Below are 21870 nucleotides of genomic sequence, written 5' to 3'. Positions count from 1 at the left end.
TGGAATCCCCCTGGATGCGATCAATATTTCCTTTCCTCTGGCTGTCGCTGCCTCTGTCCCTTTCTTCAAACCTCCATCTCCTTCTGCCACCATCCAAAAATCATATAGGAGAAAATCCAGCCTTTCCAAGCCCAGATTTGGCAAGTCAAGAAAAAAAGGCAGTCTTCACGGCAGAAGGAGGAAAGAAAGAGAGGGACTGAAAAAGGCAGAGAGGAGGAGGAGGAGATGGGGGTGCGTTATAGCTGTAGAGTTCCCTGTGGCACAAATTGCTGGAGCCTCTCTCTCACTTTCTCTGTCTCTCTCTTTGCCTCCCACCCTCGCTAAAAACTGATGCTCATGTACAGCACTGCAGAAAATGAGAGCTTGGAGGATCCCCCACATCTTCCTCCCTATTTCTAGCTATTTCTCTCTCACTCCTGTGTTCTGTGAAACCCCCCTCCCACTGCTGTCTCCCTTCTCTACTTAAAATGCTCCCCCTGCACAGTAATGCAGAACAGATGCAAAGCATACTGCGCAACGTGAGACTTCAAAGCACCAGAGCGTTTATCACACGGATGATGAGACACAGACACAAACTCAGACACAGAACTAAACATATTTTAAAAACAGAAAATGGGGATGTGCAAATAGTTCAGTCCATAATCGTGATGTTTTGCTGTATCAAGCAGACGACAGAGTTTTCAGTCTGCCATCGGTGTACCACCATCTGCATGGCAACCCGAATGCCATGGCAACAGAATCACATGGTCCTGTTCTCATGGTGGTCCCTACTTTAAAAACACAGCACTGCATCGTAAACATAAACAAACCTATCACAAAAACCGCAGCAGCGACGCTCCAGATAGGCATTTTTAAAAAACCCATAGCTTCTGTGCAAAAGGAGATCGATTTTTATCTCGCATGCAAAATGTTCTTTTCGATTTGAATAAGCATATGCAAACATCACACGCCAAACTTGATTATGAAAACTATGTAGTAATGGTGTGTGCAATAAAGGCCATTTCCATAGAAAGTAATTGGGTTTTCCTTTTTTTATAACTCTGTATTCTAACACCGGAAAGAAAATAGAAAACCTGTCATTGTGGTTTCTGCCAGATCTTATATTCTCTCTTATAATGAGTTCTTTTTGCTTCATACTGAACCAGACTCTCTGATCTCAACAGCTGTCTAATAGCTGTCAACCAGACAGCTAACATCTAGTTGACTGTGGAACTTGAATACCACTTTCAAAGCATTGGCTGCACTAAAAACCCAGAAAGATCAAAGAAGCTGGAATCAGTTGGCTTTAGTCTGCTCAAAGAGAGCTTGTAATTGATTCTTTAATGCAGCACAGTGTGGATTTGAGTGACCTCTAGGAAGTGAATTACGCACACAGCTGTATGTCAGTCACCCGGGGTTGTGTAGTTCAGCTGAAACACATCACACACACGATGACAAGACTGCAAGTGTTCTCAGTAACCCAGATTACTCAATGCATGGCGCTAACTCATACATCCTTTTACGTTAGCAAATGATTCTCAGTTTCAGAACAAACTGAGGAAACTGAGAGAAGTTGCGCAAACTCTGACAAAAAAGCAATTTGCTCTCACACAATCATGAGCCGTTGTTTAATAAAGTTTAAATATTTAATGCATAATATAACTGTGTCAAAAAAAACCCAAAAAGCTACTGAAACAACATGCTACAAAAAGTAAAGACCAACATATTTTCAAATATGCAATCATAGAAGGAAAAAAACAATTCAGGAACATTTTGAGTGTAATTACTGACGAGCAAATTTATTTTTTTTATTTGAAACTAGATGTCACTTCAAATCCAGCAATTTATTCTTGAATAAAACACCATCTCCACATGGCACGCTACACTCCTACAACACAAAGTAAGCCTCTATAAAGCTAACTCACCTTTTTCCAACTCGCAAGCATCTCAAAGTTTATCTTCTGCTTTTCAGAGCAGCATAGTCCCATTGTCACTCAACGAAAAAACAAACACAGCACAAAGAAATCCTGTAAAGGTCCAAGTACTTTAACTCGTCTCAGCGTGTCTGTGAGCCAGCCGTCTTCCTCTCTCTATTCTCTTTTCTCAACTGGCGTCAGGCAGGAAACTTATAGCAATAAAGCTGACTTAACTGACTGGCCTACAAAGTCTAACAGGAGATTGATGGCTCCTCCCTCCCATACAGGCCTGAGCGTGTGTCTCCACCTACTTCCCTTTTTTTTTTGCTATAGTAATTCCCTGAGATCATTTACTGGCAGACATCCTTCTTCCTGTAGCCTCAGGCACCAAACTACTAACATACCTGAGCTCATCACAGAAAAGTCCCAGATAACAAGTTTAGGGGTCACGCTAAAGTTCCTGCTATATTAACTGACAAGAGAAATAAAGAAAAAGGAAAAACATAAAACGTAAAGAAATGGGATTTCTCAGGAACAATGTGACCTCATAATGCAACACCATTGCACTGCAATCGAACAAACCCCAGAGTGAGCACACGCCGCCTCTGTCGCATGCATGCGGCTGTTTCGAGTGTCAACACCAAATGAATGATGTCAAATTTACACTGTTTAGTAACACAAGGACAACACATTTCCTCGAAGGCGTTGATCAGAAACAGGTAAGAACAGGGTTACAGTAGAAACATGTTTTCCATTCGCACTCCTTGTGCTGTCTTATTTTCCAAGATGAAGATCAGATGAAGAACAGAAGATTACAGAGGTAAAACTTTTTTTTTTAAAATTACGATTAAGCACCATAATCACCGCTGGAGCTCGTGTGATCTCCTCACCACCCTTTCAGTCAAATGGAAGCGCAGCACTATAATTTAATGTCCATTACGCCTGGTACAGCTACAGACCCACCGCTGCATCTGTTTCAATAATTTTGTCATTCTTTCCCCAGTGAAGACGGCGGGTGCTTCAAAGCTGAAGTGACCACACATGAGTTAAAGTTTCCTACTCGCTTGTGTTCTCCTCGAGGGGCTTGCCTGCACGCTACCCGCAAAAGCGCTAAACTCCTTTAACTGCATTCAGATGGCAGTGTTTGTCCAAGGCCGTCACCAGCATCGGTGTGGAAGTGTGGCGAGGTTAATGATAGTGAGGGGCAGGGAAGTAGCTCCCCGCTCTGAGGTCACAGCAACCAGGCTGGCGGTCAGCAGAGTGTGTGGTCTTGTAGCCCCGGATACACCTGTGCCCTTGGAAACTGAAAACGGAGACACCCCGGGTTTGATTGTGGCTTCAATTACATCTAGTGGTGAAGAAAAAAAGAAAACCTGACTCTTTGTCAAAACTTGCGTCAAACGCCCACAAAAACTGGGCCGATGGTGTAACAGTATCACTGGACTTGACTCCCAATTTTGCAATAAGAGCTCGATGGACCAATAAACAGCTTCTTTCTATCCCTGTACAATTGCACAACAATGTAGCACACTGTTGAAACTTAACTGTAACATCATAAAGCTGTTGCCCACTACACTTTTAAAAGATCAGCATTGGTCAACATTGGCACTGGCTCGTGTTGTTAGGAATCTGTACCTGGTTTGCCTGAACAAGTTGCTACGCTGCTACGGCCTAGAGGGCCTTTTCTCATTGTCTTGACAGTCCCGGGGATGTAGCTGTCTGTTAGGACTCAACCCCTATTGTCATCGAGTAACAAGTGAGCAGAGGAGAGGAGGCACAGGAAATACAGAGACAGGAAGCTGGTGTCACGGTCAGAGTCACCCATCATGGTCTCACAACACCCCCTCCCCATCCCAATCCTCCCTCAGACCAAAGCTTAGAGCACAGACGGAAATGGACACCACCACCCTGGGTGTTTATAATCTGATGTCGCCGTACAGTCTCCGCTGTCTGAGCAGTAATGTGCCGCATACAGTAAATTTTGAAGTGAAATACGCACAAAGAAAAAAACAGGCTCATGTGCATCAAAGCAAAGGGAAGTAATTAGTTCAAAAATGCTGGTTTAAAAACCACAGTGTGTTTAAATTCAGTAAAACCAAACTGGAAGACTGGCACTTTTAAATGCTTAAAACAACACGCTGCTAAGACCACCGATGAGAACAGACATTTTCTCACCCTTTGGTTACATTTTTTGGGCAGTTATATTAACTATAAACTGAGTTTTACCATTTAATAACTTTCCAGGCAGCGTGAGACACAAGTACAGCTTTTAAACACGCTAAACTAAATGGTTTGGCCCCTTGTAAAGAAGATGCAGTTATAAAATTATCCTGGCATTATTCTATAATAATGGAACATATAGCAGATCTGGTTTTGCCTCTTCCGCAGCAAGCAGAAGAATAAGTTCAGTACTTTCAAACCAGCCTTAAGCAATAAGGGCCCTGCTAAATGAACTCACACAGAGCTACATCTTAGAAACGAGCCAATATCAACACAGCACTAAAATGAATGAAAAAAGCATTTGGTAATGTTTTAATCAGCCCAACCTAGTAGTATAGCAAGCTGTGTGTCTCGGGCAGTTTGATTAAGGTAAGGATATACAAGCAGGACAGCCCTTTCCCTGGAATTCAGGCAATAATGGTGCTCAGATGCAACAGGTAGTTTGCTAAAGTTGTTATGCAGCGAAGCAAACATTAACTTTTTTTTCTCCTTTTTTATCAAGAGATCTATAAAATGATGATGCGTGCTGATATGCTACCACAGAACAGCTGTTGCTTTGCAAATGCGTCAATGTGGCTAAAAGTATTTTACATTTTCCGTAGACTGTGCAAATGCACAACCACACAGAAACAAAGAGCAATTATACACAGATATATGCAGACTGGCAGGTCATCACAGGCCAGTCAAGCAATCATCACAAGTATCATGCCTTCAGTGAGCACGTTACAGAATATGTACCGTGATGGTAATAATTATAATTTTGCATTGCATAGTATGAGATATAGGTTACAATTATAATGTTTAACTTAAATCTTTTTTAATTATGGTTTTGCACACTCTAATGATTGTTATTTCAGTGGGTAAAAAGAGATGTTGGCAAAATGAAGCATGCATGCAAGAGTTTGCTGTGCAATATGATTCTAGATGAAAGCACAGCACAATGTGCATGATAGCTTTTCACACTAATGAACTAATGGTTCTTTTGTGACTTGATAAAATCATCTTAATAACCTACTGTGCCCATGATCAAATACCCAAATAGATTTTTACCCCTGAAGTTAATTATCAAAAATGTGAATGTTTGTAGTGTTTTCAGGTATTTCATCCAGGAGGAGAGGCTAATAGCTTTTTATAAAACCACGGTAATCGATAAATACATGTAGACAGTCCCAGGTAACTTCACACATGCGTTGTTGTCACATTTACATATATTAACATATGGCCCAGATTGTCTTACCTTGTTGGAGGCCATGTCACTGACAGACCGGTAGGTCTGGATGGTCTCCAACTGGTCCAGACACCAGTCCAGCTCCTCCATGGTTTCCATAGCCAGTTTCTGGTAGGACTCATCTGCCAAGAGACACATGGACATGTAATCAGGTCTGAGAGGATCCATGTCCATACTTGATCCTCCAGACACCATGCGTGGCGGTCCAAGTGTCCCAGAGTGGCTTGATCGTAAGGGGCACTGACATGCAGAACCTCCGGAAGACGCAGAGGAAGATGAGGAGGTGTGTACGCAGAGCTCCTTCATCTTGTTCCGCTCCACCACCTCCGAAAGTTCAGGGGAGTTGTTTTCTCAAACAAACAGTGGTTATGGTCACCGTTTGCCGACTCGCTCTGTCTTTCTGTCTCTCTGTAGCCTTATTCTCTGCGTACCCCCTCTTTCCCTCCCTCTTGTGCGTGCTGCAAACCCCCTCCCATTTCGTCTGGTTCCCCCACCCTTGCTCAACTTCTCCCTCTCTCTCATTAAATTATCCCCCTCTCAGTTCCACTCGTTTGAAGAAGTAGCTTGCAGACTAGGCAGTTTGCTGCCTCCTGCTGTTGGTGTGTCTGTGACCCCTGCCCATTTAAATGAATAGAAATGGTGTATACATGCATTTAGAGTAAAAAAAAACACAAAAACCCTAACTGCTTTTGGTGCAGGAGACACAATCATTTTAGCTTTTATTCCTGTCACTGGGATTACATCCAAACAAATGCATCTCTGTGAAATTTCATTAGAACTTTATAGACAATAGGAGCAGGAGGACTTCGTCACTACTGCAAAGACAACTCATTTCCAACGACTTCCTTTCTGACATGCAGACCACTTCAAGGAACCCTGGTGAACTGCATCTACAGCAGCTCACGGCACACCACCATGCTTCACAAACTGGTTCTCTCCTCTCTGAACCTCTCTGAGGGAGGAAAAAAAATTATATCAAACATCAAACTTGTGTTTGCATAAGCAACACGAGAGGCAAATTTTGACTCCCTGAATTGGGGGGAGTCCAGGCTAGGGCCACACTGTGAGCCAAAGAAACCAAAGCACTTCCTCTTTGGCTATGAACTCCCAGAAAACATGGAGTGGAATTAATGAATGGTGGAGTGACTGCTGAAGGCAATCATAGCTGTCGTTTGATGAAATAACTCTGTCGTTAGCAGCTATGACTCACATGTGGTAGGTGCACAGTGTTTAGAAGGAAAAGAGTGGTTTACAAGAAAATCACTGGGAAGCTCAAACATGAGGAAACATATTAAAAAGTATCACTGCTCAATATGCCAATGTTTCAACATATTTCTAGCTGGAGGGAGCGAACGCTAAACATCTGGATCTCCCCACCTTCCTTTTCTATGGAAAAGACTGATCTCTACTTCATAGCACTTCACACATGGAAGAAATTTACCCCATATGCTCAGCACAACAGGACAGCCAGCGTGCTGCTCCCCAATTTACGTCAATATAGTGGATCAAAGCACTTCAAAGCACAGTGATGGCATACAGATTTTGAACCACCAGTGCTGAACAAAGAACTTCAATGCAACCCCAGACAATGTAGCACAGTTAAAGGAAATAGTTCACCTTTGAAAGTAATCAGAACAACACCCGGGATTCTTTTGAATCACAGAAAAGTGAACTTTCAGCTGTTTAAGTTCACTCAAGGAAACTCATGCCACTGGCTCCTCATATTACACAGCTGCTACCACTTGTGTCATTTTTCGGGTTAGACTAATTTTTATTTCCTTGAGTTCCTGGTTGGCTGATTCAAAGAAACTTTGGCTTCGATACGACGCATAACTGGATGCCAAGTTTTGCGGACCAGCCTATTCACAGACTCCACTGGCACGCAAGCCATGCAAAAGTCACTGACACAGAGCAGAGGTATAACATCAAAGCAGCTCATGCACAAGGCAGTGAGCTGTTGAATCTTGGTATACATCAGCGTGTGGCTGTCTTGGTCCATAGGGGCAGTAGACGTTGCCAAGAAGGTGTCACCACATCCTGCCCTCATTCCCTTAGAAGAGGGCGCATGCATATGCAGACATTTTAGCTGGGCACCTTGAAACATCAAAGGACTGGCTCATCTGCAAAGTCTGTATGATTGGGATTCGAGTCATTTTGAAGCTGGCAGCTTAATCACTGACAGAGTCCAGAACATATAAGAGTGAAACACTCAGACTACTGTAGAAAAGCTCGCTGGACCTTTGGCTTTTTGGGCTAAAGCAGTGGCTGAAAAGTTACATTTTTTCAAAGTCTGGAGCCAAACTTCCCTTAGTTGGGCTGTATAACAATGACATATGAGTTGAAGTTCTAAATAAAATAAAGTTATGCACATGCACACGGTATGAGTAGAAGGAATGAACCTATCATCACCTTTGGTTGTTCATAAATACAGTGTTAAATGGGATGACATTTCACAGTGTCACCAGTCAAAGGTGGCGTGACGCACATTCAGTCTGAGAAACCTGCTTCCAGACAGAGTGTGAGGTGCTTTTCCAGCCTGTTTTTTCAGTGGATGTCTTTTTCTTTTTTTTCTTGGTGAGTTCTAATGCTTTGGCCATATGCTGGAGGCTGCAAAGAGGACAACAGACCTCAGTGTGCAGAGAGACCTCGTCTGCCTTCCCCTCTCCCCCTTTTTCCCCTCTATCTCTCCTCTGTAGGGCCACAAACCAGCTTCTGTAAGAGCCATCCACCACACTAACGAGCAGGGCTGCTCCCAAACCACCATTTCTGCCAAAACACCTTCCACTTACATCCCCCTCACACTGCACCTCTCTATGTTCTCAACCTACCCCCATAAGCTGTTTTTCCTCAGTGTCTGACTGAAGAATTGCAGTGTCTCAGCTCATACCAACAACTGCCATGGACAGACCAAACACACACTTCAGTAAAAGTAGTACAAAAACAGCAAAATGACCCTATTAGGGTACATTTGTGTATGTATCATTGGGTTAGCATTATTATTGTAAGCGACATCTGGGTAGCATTTAAATGTGACAGCTATACAGAGCAGTTTCTCATTAAGAAGCACAACACTGAAAAACTACACAATATTTTTTATTGTAAATGTTTTTTTTATTTTCTTTTGATTTCTTTTGATTTTGACTTGATTTTCACAATGGCTTTCTGCGTGAGAGTGGATTATAAGTTGGCATTTTTTATGCAGTATTTTGAGTTTTATAGCGAGGCTGACTTTAACACAGTGACTACAATGCCTTTAGTTGTGTTAATGTTCATTGTTAATTCACCAGACATTTGGAAAGTGCGGGAAAAGAAAGTTGATGGTCAACTCAAGACACCAATGGCTGACCTGTAAACAGGCCAAGGCTATCTGCATGTACGCAAACACACATTCCTCATAGTGACCTCACAACATCACAAAAGAGAAATGCACACTTTGACACAGTAACTTGCACGTATTCAGTCGTTTGTTATTGATTTTGCATTGCACGTGGGGCTAAGGCAGGATGCGGGTCAATAATTTACCGTTGTATCACCTCCAATGTACGTCAATTTGTTCAAAAGTCCGAGAGGGGCGGAAGACTTTGCAAATTCATGATTACTCTTGCAAAAGCCTTTGCTCTTCGTGTCAATCATTTGCATTATGCCATCTGCTTTGAACTCTGAACATTTTCTGATTTTAACACAAGGTAGTATATGAATAAAATGCAAAAACAGTGTTGCACATATTATACTCTCACAAATAACGTAATTTATCAGTTTTATTACATTACAAGTATATTTTCAGAATTTTAAAAATTTAATATTTTTAATTTCTATATATCATGCATGCTTTTTAGATTTTAGCCAAGCATATTTAAGTTCATCATTCTGTATTTTATTTTCTTTAAGTTTAATTACTCATTGTGTTTCAAAATAATATATTTCATCATGCTTGTGTATATATAATTTTATCCTATCTATTGTTAAAAACCCTTACGAAAAAAATTGTCATAGCCACAGAAAAATTATATTAGCATACTGTTACAAGTTACAATTCAAATCTATTGTTTCCCTTGCTGTGCTACAGGAATAAGTTGGTGTGCTATATGTGAGACAATTTTGTATAATGCTTTCCCTTTTAAGGTAGCATGAGATTTAAAGTGATATGCGGTGGACAATCAGAGACGGTCCAACCCCCGAAACCACGCCACTCTTGGTCTTCTCACAAACAAGCCTCAGTAATTGTGTCGCTTCATAGTTTACAGCTGTGAAATAATTTCATCGCCTATGAAAACAAAAGACTTGAAAACACACATGCACATACAAACATCTCATCAAGGCCTGTTTGACGGCTCATTCACAATGCACCATGGAGCTGTGTTGGCACGGGCCAGTTAGAGGGAAGGGCCGCAGGGAGGTTTATGACTGTGCTGACGTCAATGACATAATTCAAATACTTAACCAGGCTGCACGCTTCCAGCCCTCCGGATCCTCTCCCCTGGCTGTGAGCCTGGAAAACCTGAAATGGAATCTTGCTGTGGAGCAGAGTAACTGCTGCACACAAGAGTGAAGCAGACTGACCAGACTGAAAATGACAGGTCAGTTCTTCTGGCTCAGTTTGTGGTGTACTGTCTGATTGTGTGTCCATTCACTGAATAACGTTTTGCTAATAGGAGGAAATAAATTACATCATATTGATAACAAACATTAGAAATTAAGTTCAACACCATTCCCCAAAAAGTTGTGACAGGTGTTAATAAAAACAGAATGCAACTATATGCAATTCTTTTGAACCCTATAATTAATTGGAAATAGTATGAAGACAGCATTTAGAGATTCTGCAAGTGTTTTAGACATGCAGTTTTGAAAAATATATTAAAAAACATATGCTCATTTTGAATTTGTTGCAATAAAACATTTCAAAGGTTTTTGGAAATCCTTTGAGAGGGAAAAATTTGGCTGGAAAAATGTGTTGCTGGCATCAACATCGAAATGAACAAACATTTGATATGGTGATATGAATGTTGTTTAAATGACTTGCAAATCACTGTATAAAGTTTTCATTTGCATTTTGCACTGTGCTCAAACCTCTTTGGGAAACAGGTTTGCATGACTCAATCCAATAGCCCATTAGCTAATCTGCCTCCTTAGTCACCAAAGCACCTTTTCAGGACTTGCAGTTGGATTTCCAGGTAGAGGACAATGGATATTGCTTCACATCATCATTACCAGTGCTCCAGAAATGGCAGATGAATACTTTTTTGAAAAAAGTATTTGGGGTTTCGGAAATTAAACCCTTTATTTACTTTCCACATGCATGCAACCCAAATCTCTTTAAACATGATTGGTTAACAAAATACAGACTACAAGCAGTCTGCAAACACAACCCAGGAAGCGTCCTGCACCAAAAACCTTCCCCCTTGCCCACAAGTTCTGCATATTCGTACTGATTACGTTTGCTATGATGAAAGTTTAAGTAATCTGATCAATTAGGAGATCTTGGCAACATTGCTAAAATCCTAATATGTTTTCAATTACATTGGGCAAAAGCAAATTTGGTTTGGAACATTAGAAAGAGCTTTGGGCCAATCTTCTTTACAGCACTGCTTCAGTTCACTGCTTGTGCAGGCATTCGTTTATACATAGCTCTCTTAAGGTTCCTCCATGGCATTAGATTGATGCCTGAAATCTGCACCAGTTCAGCACCTTGACTCTTTACATTTTCAACTATTCTGTTGTAGATTTCCTGCTGTGCTTGGGCTCACCATCCCATTACATGACCCAAGCTTTAGTGATAAAGCTTTAGCTATAGACAGATGGCATCACATTTGACTCTAGAATTTATTGGTAACAAAGAGGTCATGTTTGACTTAATGACTACAAGGTACCCAGGTCCTGTAGCTGCAAAGCAAATCCAAATCATCACCCCTCCACCTGCTTGATTGGCAGCTGGTTTGAGGTGTTTGTGCTGGCATGCTGGTATGTTTGACCTTTAACATCTAGCGTGCTAACTGAGGCCTTTAGCATCCGAGATGTTGCTCTTGGGATTTTGCTGTTTCTTTAAGCATTAAACGTCCCAGCAAATTTACCTTAGCATGAATTTCCAGCAAATTCATCCTAAGGTCAGTTTGCTGGGATGTCCACTCTTTTGCACATGTGACCAATCCTTCTCACTGCAGAATGATGGACTTTGATGAACTGCAACAACAGCTTCTCTAAGCTAGTTTCTTTCCTGCTTTCTATTGTGTTAAGAGACCTAGATGCACCAGAGCAGCAAACTACTAAAACTTCTGCTTTGATAGAGGTGCTCACATTTGCTGATGATCCATTAATGAAGTGCATTTTCCATTGTATGACATGCCACACTGTGTTGTTGTTCAAATTGACAGCATAATAAGCTATGAGGAACAGATAAGTTTTCATTATGCCCTGACAGGCAAAAGTGTAGAACTTTTTAAAAGAAACAAAAAAACAACAACACATGACTGTACACACAAATGCACGTGTGGACAGCAACTCTCGCCCTGAGGTTTAAAGGGAAATAACAACCTATTCTTCCTTTTTACATTGTCAGAATAACTCGTTTCAGTTAGGTCTGTCATCACTTTTCTTCCACGGCATGTTTACTAAAAGTCACAAAAGAAAAATGAGTAATGCTCATTGTGTTGGACCACACACCCTGTAGGTTACGCACAAAGTCACGTGACCGTTTAGTTCCAAAGTAAAAAATGTGTATGTCTCAGTGCAGCGATCTGCTATGCTGAACTGATTTTCCTGGTTGGAAATGCATCATATTCTTGGAAACAGGTTCACTGAGCCACTGAACTATGCATCTCACAATGAAAGACCATCATTTTCTTACTGGCAATAACACATAAGAGGAAAAACAAGCACTTCAAATAAATGCTACTCTCAACTGCTCCCTTGTCACATTGGGTTGCAACATCGGGTGGCTTTGCATGTTTGATTTGGCAGAATTTTATGCCAGATACGCTTACTGACGCAACTTCAAAAGACAATGACATATTTCACTGATTTAACTCTTGGGTCCAATGGCTCTGTCATGGAATCCTTACACAGTGGTGTTACACTGTTTGCTGTCACTGAATGCAGAAAACACCCTTATTGCAACAGTACAGCTACATACTTCAGATACAGTACTGTATCTTATCCTTGAGCAATAGACTTTCAGCAAGACAATGCTAAACCCCAAATTGCATGTATAAAAAGAGGATTGCTTCATACTTGAAGAATCCAGATGCTGAACTAGCCTGCCTCCAATCCTGTTCAGCAGCTATAATCAGACAAGAATGGGTAAACATTCCCCAACCAAAAGCCCAGAAACTCATCTACTCACTTCCCAGACATTGCTGTTAAAAAGAGAGACGATGCTACACGGTGGTAAAAATTACATTTTTTGTCTATATTCTATTTGAATAAAATAAAATTTGAATAAAATGTGGGTTTATGAGATTTTCAAATCAATGCTTCCTATTTATATTTAAAATTTACATAGCGCCCCAACTTTTTTGGAAATGGGGCTGTATATTTGGTCAAGCCACATGTTACGTTGTTGTTTAAAAAAAAATTTCTGACAAAATTCTTATATTTAACACAAATAAAATTAAGTAAATGTTGACAGTGTAACTTAAATCTAGTTGCAACTTTTCTCAGCGGTGACTTTGAAGGTCTGAAACTTTTTTTAAATAATGTGATGTATAAAACCTTGATGTAACAGTATAAAGAGCGAAATAGGCGGTATCCACCAATGTGGTTCTCTTTGAAGAAAGCCAAACCTATCTCCCCTAAAGCACCTAGCTGGTTTAAATAATACAAAACACAAAGGTATCAAAAAGCTACAGTAACATTAAAAGCATGATATATTTTATAAGAGATCTTATTTATACCAGGGATCTGTATGAGAAAAGAAAGAAAGAAAGAAAACTGCTAGTGTGTGATTTCCTTTTACTTTAGTTTTAACTTCTTTTTTTTTCTTCTTTCAGTGAAAAGGATAAAAGTGTAACAGAAGATGGAAAATGTAGCACGAAATCTTGGCTACTTTGTTATTCTGCATGTTAATAAGTGTGCTGTGAGCTCTGTGGATTGTCAAACTTTTAGGGTTTTTTTTGGTCTTTTTTCACTAAGCTGACCTGCTGCTCATGCTGGCCTCAAATTTAACATGTAGATATGAAATGGATAGTCGACGTTCTTAGGAAAATAGCAAATGTACTGTTATACAGTAGTTCTTTTTACTACTGTGTGTGCTTCTAGTGTAAACAAGATCACTTTTGATTTGAAAGTGGGAAGTCAAGTAAAAATTGCTAGGTCCAATATTACACTTCATTTAAAAACACACACACACATCAAGCAAAACAGTATAATTTCATCACAAATTAAGCGGGAACGCATATATAGTTTTCCCTCTTGGGGCCAAGTCTAAAGCTAACTAGGGGTAGCCTTTTTTGAACAGGGATTTCTTAAAGATTAATTTCTGTGGGCGCTGTGTAAGGATTAATATCTGAAAACAGTCTAGCCAGCATTTGCTCATGAGGCCATTGCGAGGTTTTACAGCTCTCTCGGACACATGACTAACCCCAGAGTTCATACCATCTGTGTTTGGCTAATGCCAGTAATAATCGCTGCAGATTAATCATCAGGCCTTGACTGTCAAAGACGTCATAATAAAGCAACTTCTCAAAAGTGCTATTTATCAGGCATGCTATAGAGCAAAGCCTGTAATCTGAATCAGTAGGGGAAGAGTGAGCTCTTTGTTGCTCGCTGAGCTCACGAGACTGTGTGCGATGGGGCCAGTTTGGCTAGCGAACCATAAATTGCAAACTCATAAGGGGGAAAACTTCAATCCCGTCACGTTTCTGGAGTAAGTCGAACAGCGCAAACAGCCTGCAGTAACGCATTTGCAGCTGAGCTGATTTTTAGTATACCCCCTGCTTCTTGTTTTCTTCTCATTATGCCCCTTCACCCACTGGCTGTGGTCACGGTTGTGCTCTTCTTGTTTATTTCACCGAATTTGATATGCTACTCCCATACTGCCAGATGATTGTCTCTCTCTCTCTCTCTTTGACCTTTACTGTGTTTTCATTCTTTTGTATCTCACAGCAATAATCTGGTAGCTCTCTTGATATGTCTTGATGCCAATGTGTGCATGTGTCACCACATCATCTTCTGTCTTGATTTTTATTGTCTTTCCCCGTGTCCGTCTATAATCCCTTTATAGAGCTGTCCAGAGTGTATAAGTGCGCACTCATTTATGCTGAGCTCATGCCCAAAAAGACCTGGTACTCTTTCTTTTCCACTACTGGGGATTTTGCCAGACTAAAAACACAGAGGGAAAACAGGAAAAATCTGTTCTCCTTTTCCGGTCAAAGAGTCAAGGAAAACGGGACAGAAAGCAGCACAAGGGAGGATATGATGACATCTTTCATTGTGATATTGTTAATTGTTGTAGCTGCGTACTGAACAAACTCAACCGTCACCATTATTTAGTGGCAGGTGTACTCCATTTTCTCTATACGCTCAGAGAAAGCTGAGAGCAGCAAGATTCCCTGGTAGGACAAGAAATACAGTATATAAACCTCCGAGCTCTGAGTCTCAGAGGCTTCAAATTTGTTTTTCTTGTTTTATCTTCCTCATGCGTCATAATGGAAGCCAGTGAGATAGTTTCACTCTGCACTGATTACTTGGAGGTCATGGTTTGTGAGAAATGTGGAGGAGGAAGGACAATAAGAGACTCACAGTTGTGTTGTATTTTTCCTGCTGTGGGACACTCCTCGCAGCCCATCTGTGCTGATAGGAAGTCGAGCACCCATGTGTGTAGGCCATGCTGACGTCAATTGGACTTGAAGAACCAGTGCAGCAAGAACCAATATCGACACCTCCCTCCTCTTTTTCTTTCACTTGTTGCCTTCTACCTAATCTGAATCTAAACCAGTAGGTGCTTCTGTTGTTCTCACACTTTGGTTTTTTCTCGGTGCCTCCATAATGACACTTCACGGGAATTTTGCGCATTACCAAGTCACAGTTTCCTCCTTGAATAACGAAGGCCTGCTGCTTATGTTTGCATTTGTGAAAAGAGTCAAAGATAACATTTTATCCTGGCTGGGAAAACATCTAACTCAGTACTTTTATGGAAATTTAAAAGAGGAACTATATTTCCTTATGTAAATGTGTGTTGTGTGCAAAGGGACAATCTATTTGAACACTGCAGAGGCGTGAAATAAGCAATCCATTGTGTATGCCACTTTCACGTGTTTGAAACCCAAACTATTATTTTTGCTAACAACTGTGCAGACTTCAGTTGCATGCAAGAATCCCCATCTGTGTAAATGCATTACAGCACATGCATTGGAGAACAATTGGACATCACTGGCTGTTCCATTTGTTTTCTTTGCTTTTTTTCAGTTCAGCATCTTTCTTTTTTGGCTCACTCAAAACTTTAACTGAGCATCATTCTGCTCAAGCATCAAAACCTGGAATTTGTAATCTCAGAAATTGCAAAAGCCATATAAACAGCACAGACAGTTAGTAGTATGTGTGTTGCAGGGTGCAACATTTCCCAGAATCATTCATTCTGATAAGGGTGATAATGAACTCCCTTTTCTTTCTTTAACAGAAGGCTTATTCACTCACCTGACAGGCACACTTTGGTGACATGGGGCTGATTTGTAGCGGGAGATCTCCTGCAACAGAGAAATAATTTACAAAGTTTTAAAAATTAGGAGCCTGGAAAAATGCTTCCATCATTTATTTATTTATTTATTTCATTTGGTTCCAGTCGGTCTTTGTTGCCATAAGATAAACACAAAACAACTCCCTTGGTTCTCTGAACAGGTCTCAGGCTTGCGGTGACCCTTGACTCAGTGTGCACCTCTGGTAAATTTGATGCAACTACAACCACTGACCCAATTCAGTGATCACTGGAAACCTGCGAGCACTTCCATGTAAAAGATGATGTTTGTGCCTCTCAAAACAAAAAACAGAATTGAAATGTCACTGTGTCCAGTTTTGTGTCACCAGCAAAAGGCTCTTGAGATATGTGAATTTATATTTGCGAGACTTCTTCACAAGCCCACAGCATTATAAAAGTTTCTGAAGCTTTGGTGCCCCCAAGTGGAGCATGCTGGCATCTCCAACCATTGTCAAAACAGACACTTATGAGCCACAACATTAAAACTACCGACAGGTAAAGTGACAAACACTGATTATCTTCTTATCTGGTGCCTTCTATAAAACAACACATGGCACAATCAGAAGTCCTAGTCTGATTTTAATGGTGTGGCTTACTGGTGTATCTCCAAAAACTAAAATCCACAGGCAGATTTTTCCTCAATAAAAAATAAATATTAAATTGTGGATCATAAAAACTCTAAGTACAGAAACTAATAATGATCCCACTTACTTATTAGATACACACTGTACATTTGTCAAGGTGGTGAAGTTGTTCCTAACTGTCCGAAGACTTGCCAGAACCTAAAGAGAAGATCAAAAGACTGACGTAAGAGAAAGAATGTGCAAAAAGTAAAAGTGAAATTTAAAACAAGACATTTTGCATGAAAATAAAATAGTGTGAAAAATGTTTAAGGACTATAACTTACCTCTCACAGGAGAGCATGGAGAATAACCTTTGCTATTGACCATGTGTTTAAAAGAGAGGTGTTTTAAAGAATTGTGATTCTTTTATTTTATGACTAGTTTGGGGCAAATTACTGTTTTTAATAATGTAATTAAATAATATGGCACTAAATATCTCTATATTATTTATAGATTTCTATACTGTTTGTCTGAAAAGGTTTCTGCAATGAAGCTGAAATCCGAGTGTAGTTCTTCTGCCATGCCGATGTTGTTATATATCCTCATTGCCAATTGTGGGCAAAGAGTTCAATATGGCGCCATGGGACATTTAGATTAAAAAGTTATTGTGAGAAATTGTGTTTTATATTCTGAGATAATTGATGCTCTTTGTACTTGATCTATGGAGCTATGACAAGCTCTTACCTGGGCAAACGGTGTCACAATCAAGTCTTCTCCATGTCTGAAAAATGAGAGTAATGAAAGGAAAGCCTGTTACACAAACAGACAAACACATAGCTAACTGTAGTGTAATGTGACAATGCTGTGATTAAAACCACTCACAATTCTCCAACGATGGAAGAATTTCGGGATAAGGATTTTGGTGATAGCTCATAGTCGCTGTCAGAGCGGTACAGGAAGGACTCCCGCCGCTGGCCGTAAGCTGCCAAATTGGGATGAAGAACCAGACCTGAACCTGGGGATGCCTGAGGGTCTGATGGGCTGCAGCACACTGATGGGCCATTCTCCCCTTCAAAACTAAAAGAAAGTTAAAAAAAAAAAAAAACAATCCAGGGGGAGAGAAGAAAATATCAGGATGTGATTCTTTACAATGCAAAGCAAGTTCTTTAAATCTATTAGTTTTAAAAGCATAAGCCAAAGTCTGACTGATCATCAATCTTGCCATTTAGATTTAACTTTTAAATCATCATCGTCATCTTGAATATACCTTCCGTAATCTACCTGTAAGTACTGGCTTGCAAAACATGTTGACAATTCCTATCCAGGAAGTAGATTATTGCATAAATCCTAAAAAAATTACTCATCCATTCATCCACAGCTGAAAAAAACAACAACTATAACACTCATAAAATAAGTATGCTTCACTGTCTGTACAAGCAGGGCTGGTTTTACTGTAATCTGCCCGTCTGGTTTGTTTCTTACGGGAACACTGTCCATGACAGTTCCATTCAAACTCAGCAGTTAGGAAATGACATACAAAGAGTGACCAGCTGCCTGATGTGTGATTAAAGGCACATTTTTGCTTTTTTACTAACTACGTTTTCTTTTACAGTAACTGATGCACTCACAAGCATCTGCCTACATCTTGATTACCTTCCCTCATTGTTTAAGATGAATGTATTTGAACACTAAAATTGAACTAATGATAATAAAAAAATTTAAAAGGAAGACAATACAATATTGTAGAATTTATGGCTTTTCTTAGCATGTGATGCTTACAACCTTGATGCCATCTAAAAAATTCATATATATTAAAATTGTTTTTAAAATTGACAAGCAGAAATCAGAAAGAGCAACCAGAGAACTCATGCTCAGAGCAAAAATAAACCAACATGCTAACTGCTAAATGCAGCTTTCCTCAATAGTTGTTTGATCAATAAAAACCACCACAGATGCACACAGAGACATAATCTGTTTGTCACCATAGAGTTTATGTAGAGCACCGGGACGAGTTATTGTGTAACCAGATGATTGGGTCAGATGGACAGGAGTTTAGAGGTGCAAGGTCAAACTGTCAGTGCCCAGCAGGAATAGCAGATGCCACAAACCATGAAATGGAAAAATAACTCAGAGTCCTTGGCTTGATTACCATTTACATACTTCATTTTATTAGAAGTGCCACTTCATGTTTTCTCCACGTTAAAGCCCGCCTCTTTAATTTCTGCTACATGTGGGATTAACTAGGCACGTGTCCCATTGAGACAGTCCCACACCTCTGCCAGAGAAGCTCAGATTAATGTGAGAACTCTGATTACACACATGCAGGAAGACCAGCGTCATCTGTGTTGTGCTTTGCGTCATTCAGTTTCAGCAAACAACATATTTTAACTACAGCGATCTAATCCCACAGTGTGAAACCAATCAAGAACTTTCAGTAAATATGCACTACAGTGGAAATGAAAAGGTTAAAAGAAAAAGAGCATCATGTTAAAATCTACCAGTGAAGTTATTTTTCTAAAATATTGACATGTAGAGTGAAAAAAGGACTCATATGCATATATAAAATACTCAGTGCAATAAAAAAAAGAGAAAACTACTGAAACATCACCTTGGAGCTGAGAGGTGTGCTCTGTTGACAACTTCCTCACTGAAGTCAAAATGTCCAGCTCTGTACCTAGGAGACCTTCGAAACATTTTTCTCCCTCTTCAAGGTCCACATCGAGCAACATAAAACAGTGACACTGTCTGCTCACTCATACATACACACACACTTTTGCAGCCTCCCCTTTCTGTCCAGTAGCAGCCCACGTGCTGGAATAACGTAGGCTTGGCAGATGCTAACATGCAGATCTGGGCTGAAGCGCAGGAAAAACGCACCAGCAGTCGCTCTGTTTATCTGGCCGCCTGTCCTTTATCCCTCTGTATTAAAACACAGCGCCGACAAGACTTTACAGTGGGACGTCGCGATTACGTTGAAAATCCAGATCCTCATTTATTTGCCAACTTTGGAGATTATAGTTAATGTGCATTTAATGTACACTGTACATATTTCCCCAGATGAGAAAAAAAACCATCTGTGTGTTAAGAGACAGTACAGTGACTGTGTGGTGTAAAATAAAGAGGAGAACTAGCAGGAGGTTTCTGATGCCGTGATGTGTTATTAAAGCTGCAATATGGCTAACACTATTACTGTGCTCTTCTTCTGATAGTAGACAATGTATTATTAGAAATTCTCTGGTACTTAGCTACTATTTATAAAACTCAATGTCCATAGCAGTAGTTGATTTCTGTGATTAGGCTGAAGGTCTGTTGACTTGGTTGACATGTGGAAGACTGAGGAGAACCAGAGCTTAAGTAAAAGCCTTCCACATACAGTATATACAGCGGGGTCACAGTTCCACGTAGGCCTGGAAATCGTCAGGAAATCTGATGCTTGGATTAACATTTAAAACCACCAGAGATTATGAGGGGTACAATGAATTTTACAGACTACTAATCAAATCAAAGATAATTTATGATCTGACCACAATGTCAGATTTCAACTTGCATGTCCCTGTCTGGTACAGCAAAACATTGCTCACTAAGCAGCCTTGTGGTAGTGGGACTTGGATCATAAGTAGGTGAAAGTGTCAAATTACTTTTCTAGTTGCATGATAACCAGATGTATCTAAAGAACAACCAGACAGGTCAGAAGTAGTCACGCTATCAGCAGATTGATATGTTTTTTCACTTAGACATGAAAGTTACAAATTAATTTGATCAAAGACAGAGGGTCCCAAATAGAAAATAGGAAAAAAAAGTACTGTCAAAAAATGGCCTGACGCTAAATGGCTTCTCAGGAGAAAAAACAAGGCTAAACTCTTTGGACTGGATAAAACCATTACCAATGTTTCACAACTGACGATTGAGGGAAAAAAAAATCCTGTTTCCTGATGAATTCAAGTTTGTGGCATTAACAGAAGGATTTATTTAAGAAGGGAAACAAAGGAGAGAATCGTGCCGTAGTCTATAAAAACAACATGGGCTAGCCACACACATTAATGTAAGTACATCCCAGAGGAGAAAGTCCCAGCACGCTGCTTTGCTCAGCGTGTACTTTTAAAAATATTTTAAGAACTAAAACATTTGTGATGAAATCACGCCCCAAGGGTGAATTTCATCATCTGAGTATTTCAACACTCTGTACGTACAGCACAGGGATGTCTGCCAATCGCTTTGGTCTTGGAATCGCAAATGGCTTTCCAGAGATGTCTCACACTTTTATCGTAATAAAGTGTTTGCTGTGTGTTTTATTGCAAGCTTGCAGTGACAACCCCATGATATTGGGCTATATGAATAAACTTTACCTTATGTAAGGTATGACATAAAGGGGACTGTTTCCTGTTAATATATCTTTTTTTTATGTGTTATTTCAGGGTCTTTTTCCAAGGCATCTTTCCACACCAATGAGTTATTTTTTAAAAATGAGTCCCCTGAGCTCTAACTCATCCTGGAGCAGGGACATTTTTGACAACCTGAAATAAACTACTTCTAAATAAGGGTCCGCCTGAGTTACTAAATAAATCCACAATCACGACTACCTGCTGTAGCTCTTCAAAAACACATTACAGCTGACAAGCAAACCCACTACTTGGGTTTCAATCCTCTATTTTATTTATTTAATTCTCTCTTTAACACCCTCAAAAGAATATCCTTACCATGCGCTGGCTACAGTGAAGCGTCTGTATCGATGTAGACGTCTGATCGTTGCCTGCTTGCCTGAGGATCTTGGTGAGAGTTTCTGGCCAGAATGACTAGAAGTAACACTGCAACAGTCTGCCTGGCCCAACCCGACCCCTTTGAATTCTATACTAGTTTCCATTAAAGAGTCCGCTTTACAACCAAGTCTGATGCCGGACAAGACTGCACTAAAATATTCACTCACAAACTCAAATAAATATGTCTGAACGTATGATTTATTTTTATTGGTTGATATTATCCAGACAATCCTCCACTGCATTATTCATAATGCTAATCAATATGAACAGAAGCCTTTTTAAACAAGCTGACTGGCTACTCAAAAGCAGCTGGAAAACAAAGCAAAAAGTTATGGGGCGTCTCCAGTGTTGTGCAATAAACAGAGCAAAAGTTTCTCTGCTCCTGACCTGTAATCCAGATAAATCCAACCCATGTTTTTCAAAAGCACGAGGACATAGTATAAGCCTTATACAGATGAAAGCAACAAAAAATACAGACACCAGATAAAATAGATTCAAAAGATCTCAAAAAGCGAAAGTAGTT

General features: G+C 40.1%; 1 protein-coding gene across 1 annotated transcript in view; it reads right to left on the bottom strand.

Moving 5' to 3' along the window:
- LOC146688132 (3',5'-cyclic-AMP phosphodiesterase 4B-like) overlaps positions 1–21870 on the bottom strand; it is a 44927-nt gene that overhangs the window by 6937 nt on the left and 16120 nt on the right. Inside the window, exons 5-9 of the mRNA XM_085439111.1 lie at positions 17473–17667; positions 17335–17371; positions 16739–16809; positions 15970–16019; positions 5353–5465 (exon numbers count right to left, since the gene is read on the bottom strand). Coding sequence (XP_085295237.1) covers positions 5353–5465; positions 15970–16019; positions 16739–16809; positions 17335–17371; positions 17473–17667 — 466 coding nt within the window. The remainder of the gene's footprint in view (positions 1–5352; positions 5466–15969; positions 16020–16738; positions 16810–17334; positions 17372–17472; positions 17668–21870) is intronic.

Source organism: Copadichromis virginalis, linkage group LG18, assembly GCF_057382275.1.
Source record: "Copadichromis virginalis isolate Kocher_CV1m ecotype Utaka linkage group LG18, C_Virginalis_male_GT1.1, whole genome shotgun sequence".
Taxonomy (NCBI): domain Eukaryota; kingdom Metazoa; phylum Chordata; class Actinopteri; order Cichliformes; family Cichlidae; genus Copadichromis; species Copadichromis virginalis.
This window is presented reverse-complemented; position numbering and strand designations above follow the sequence as displayed.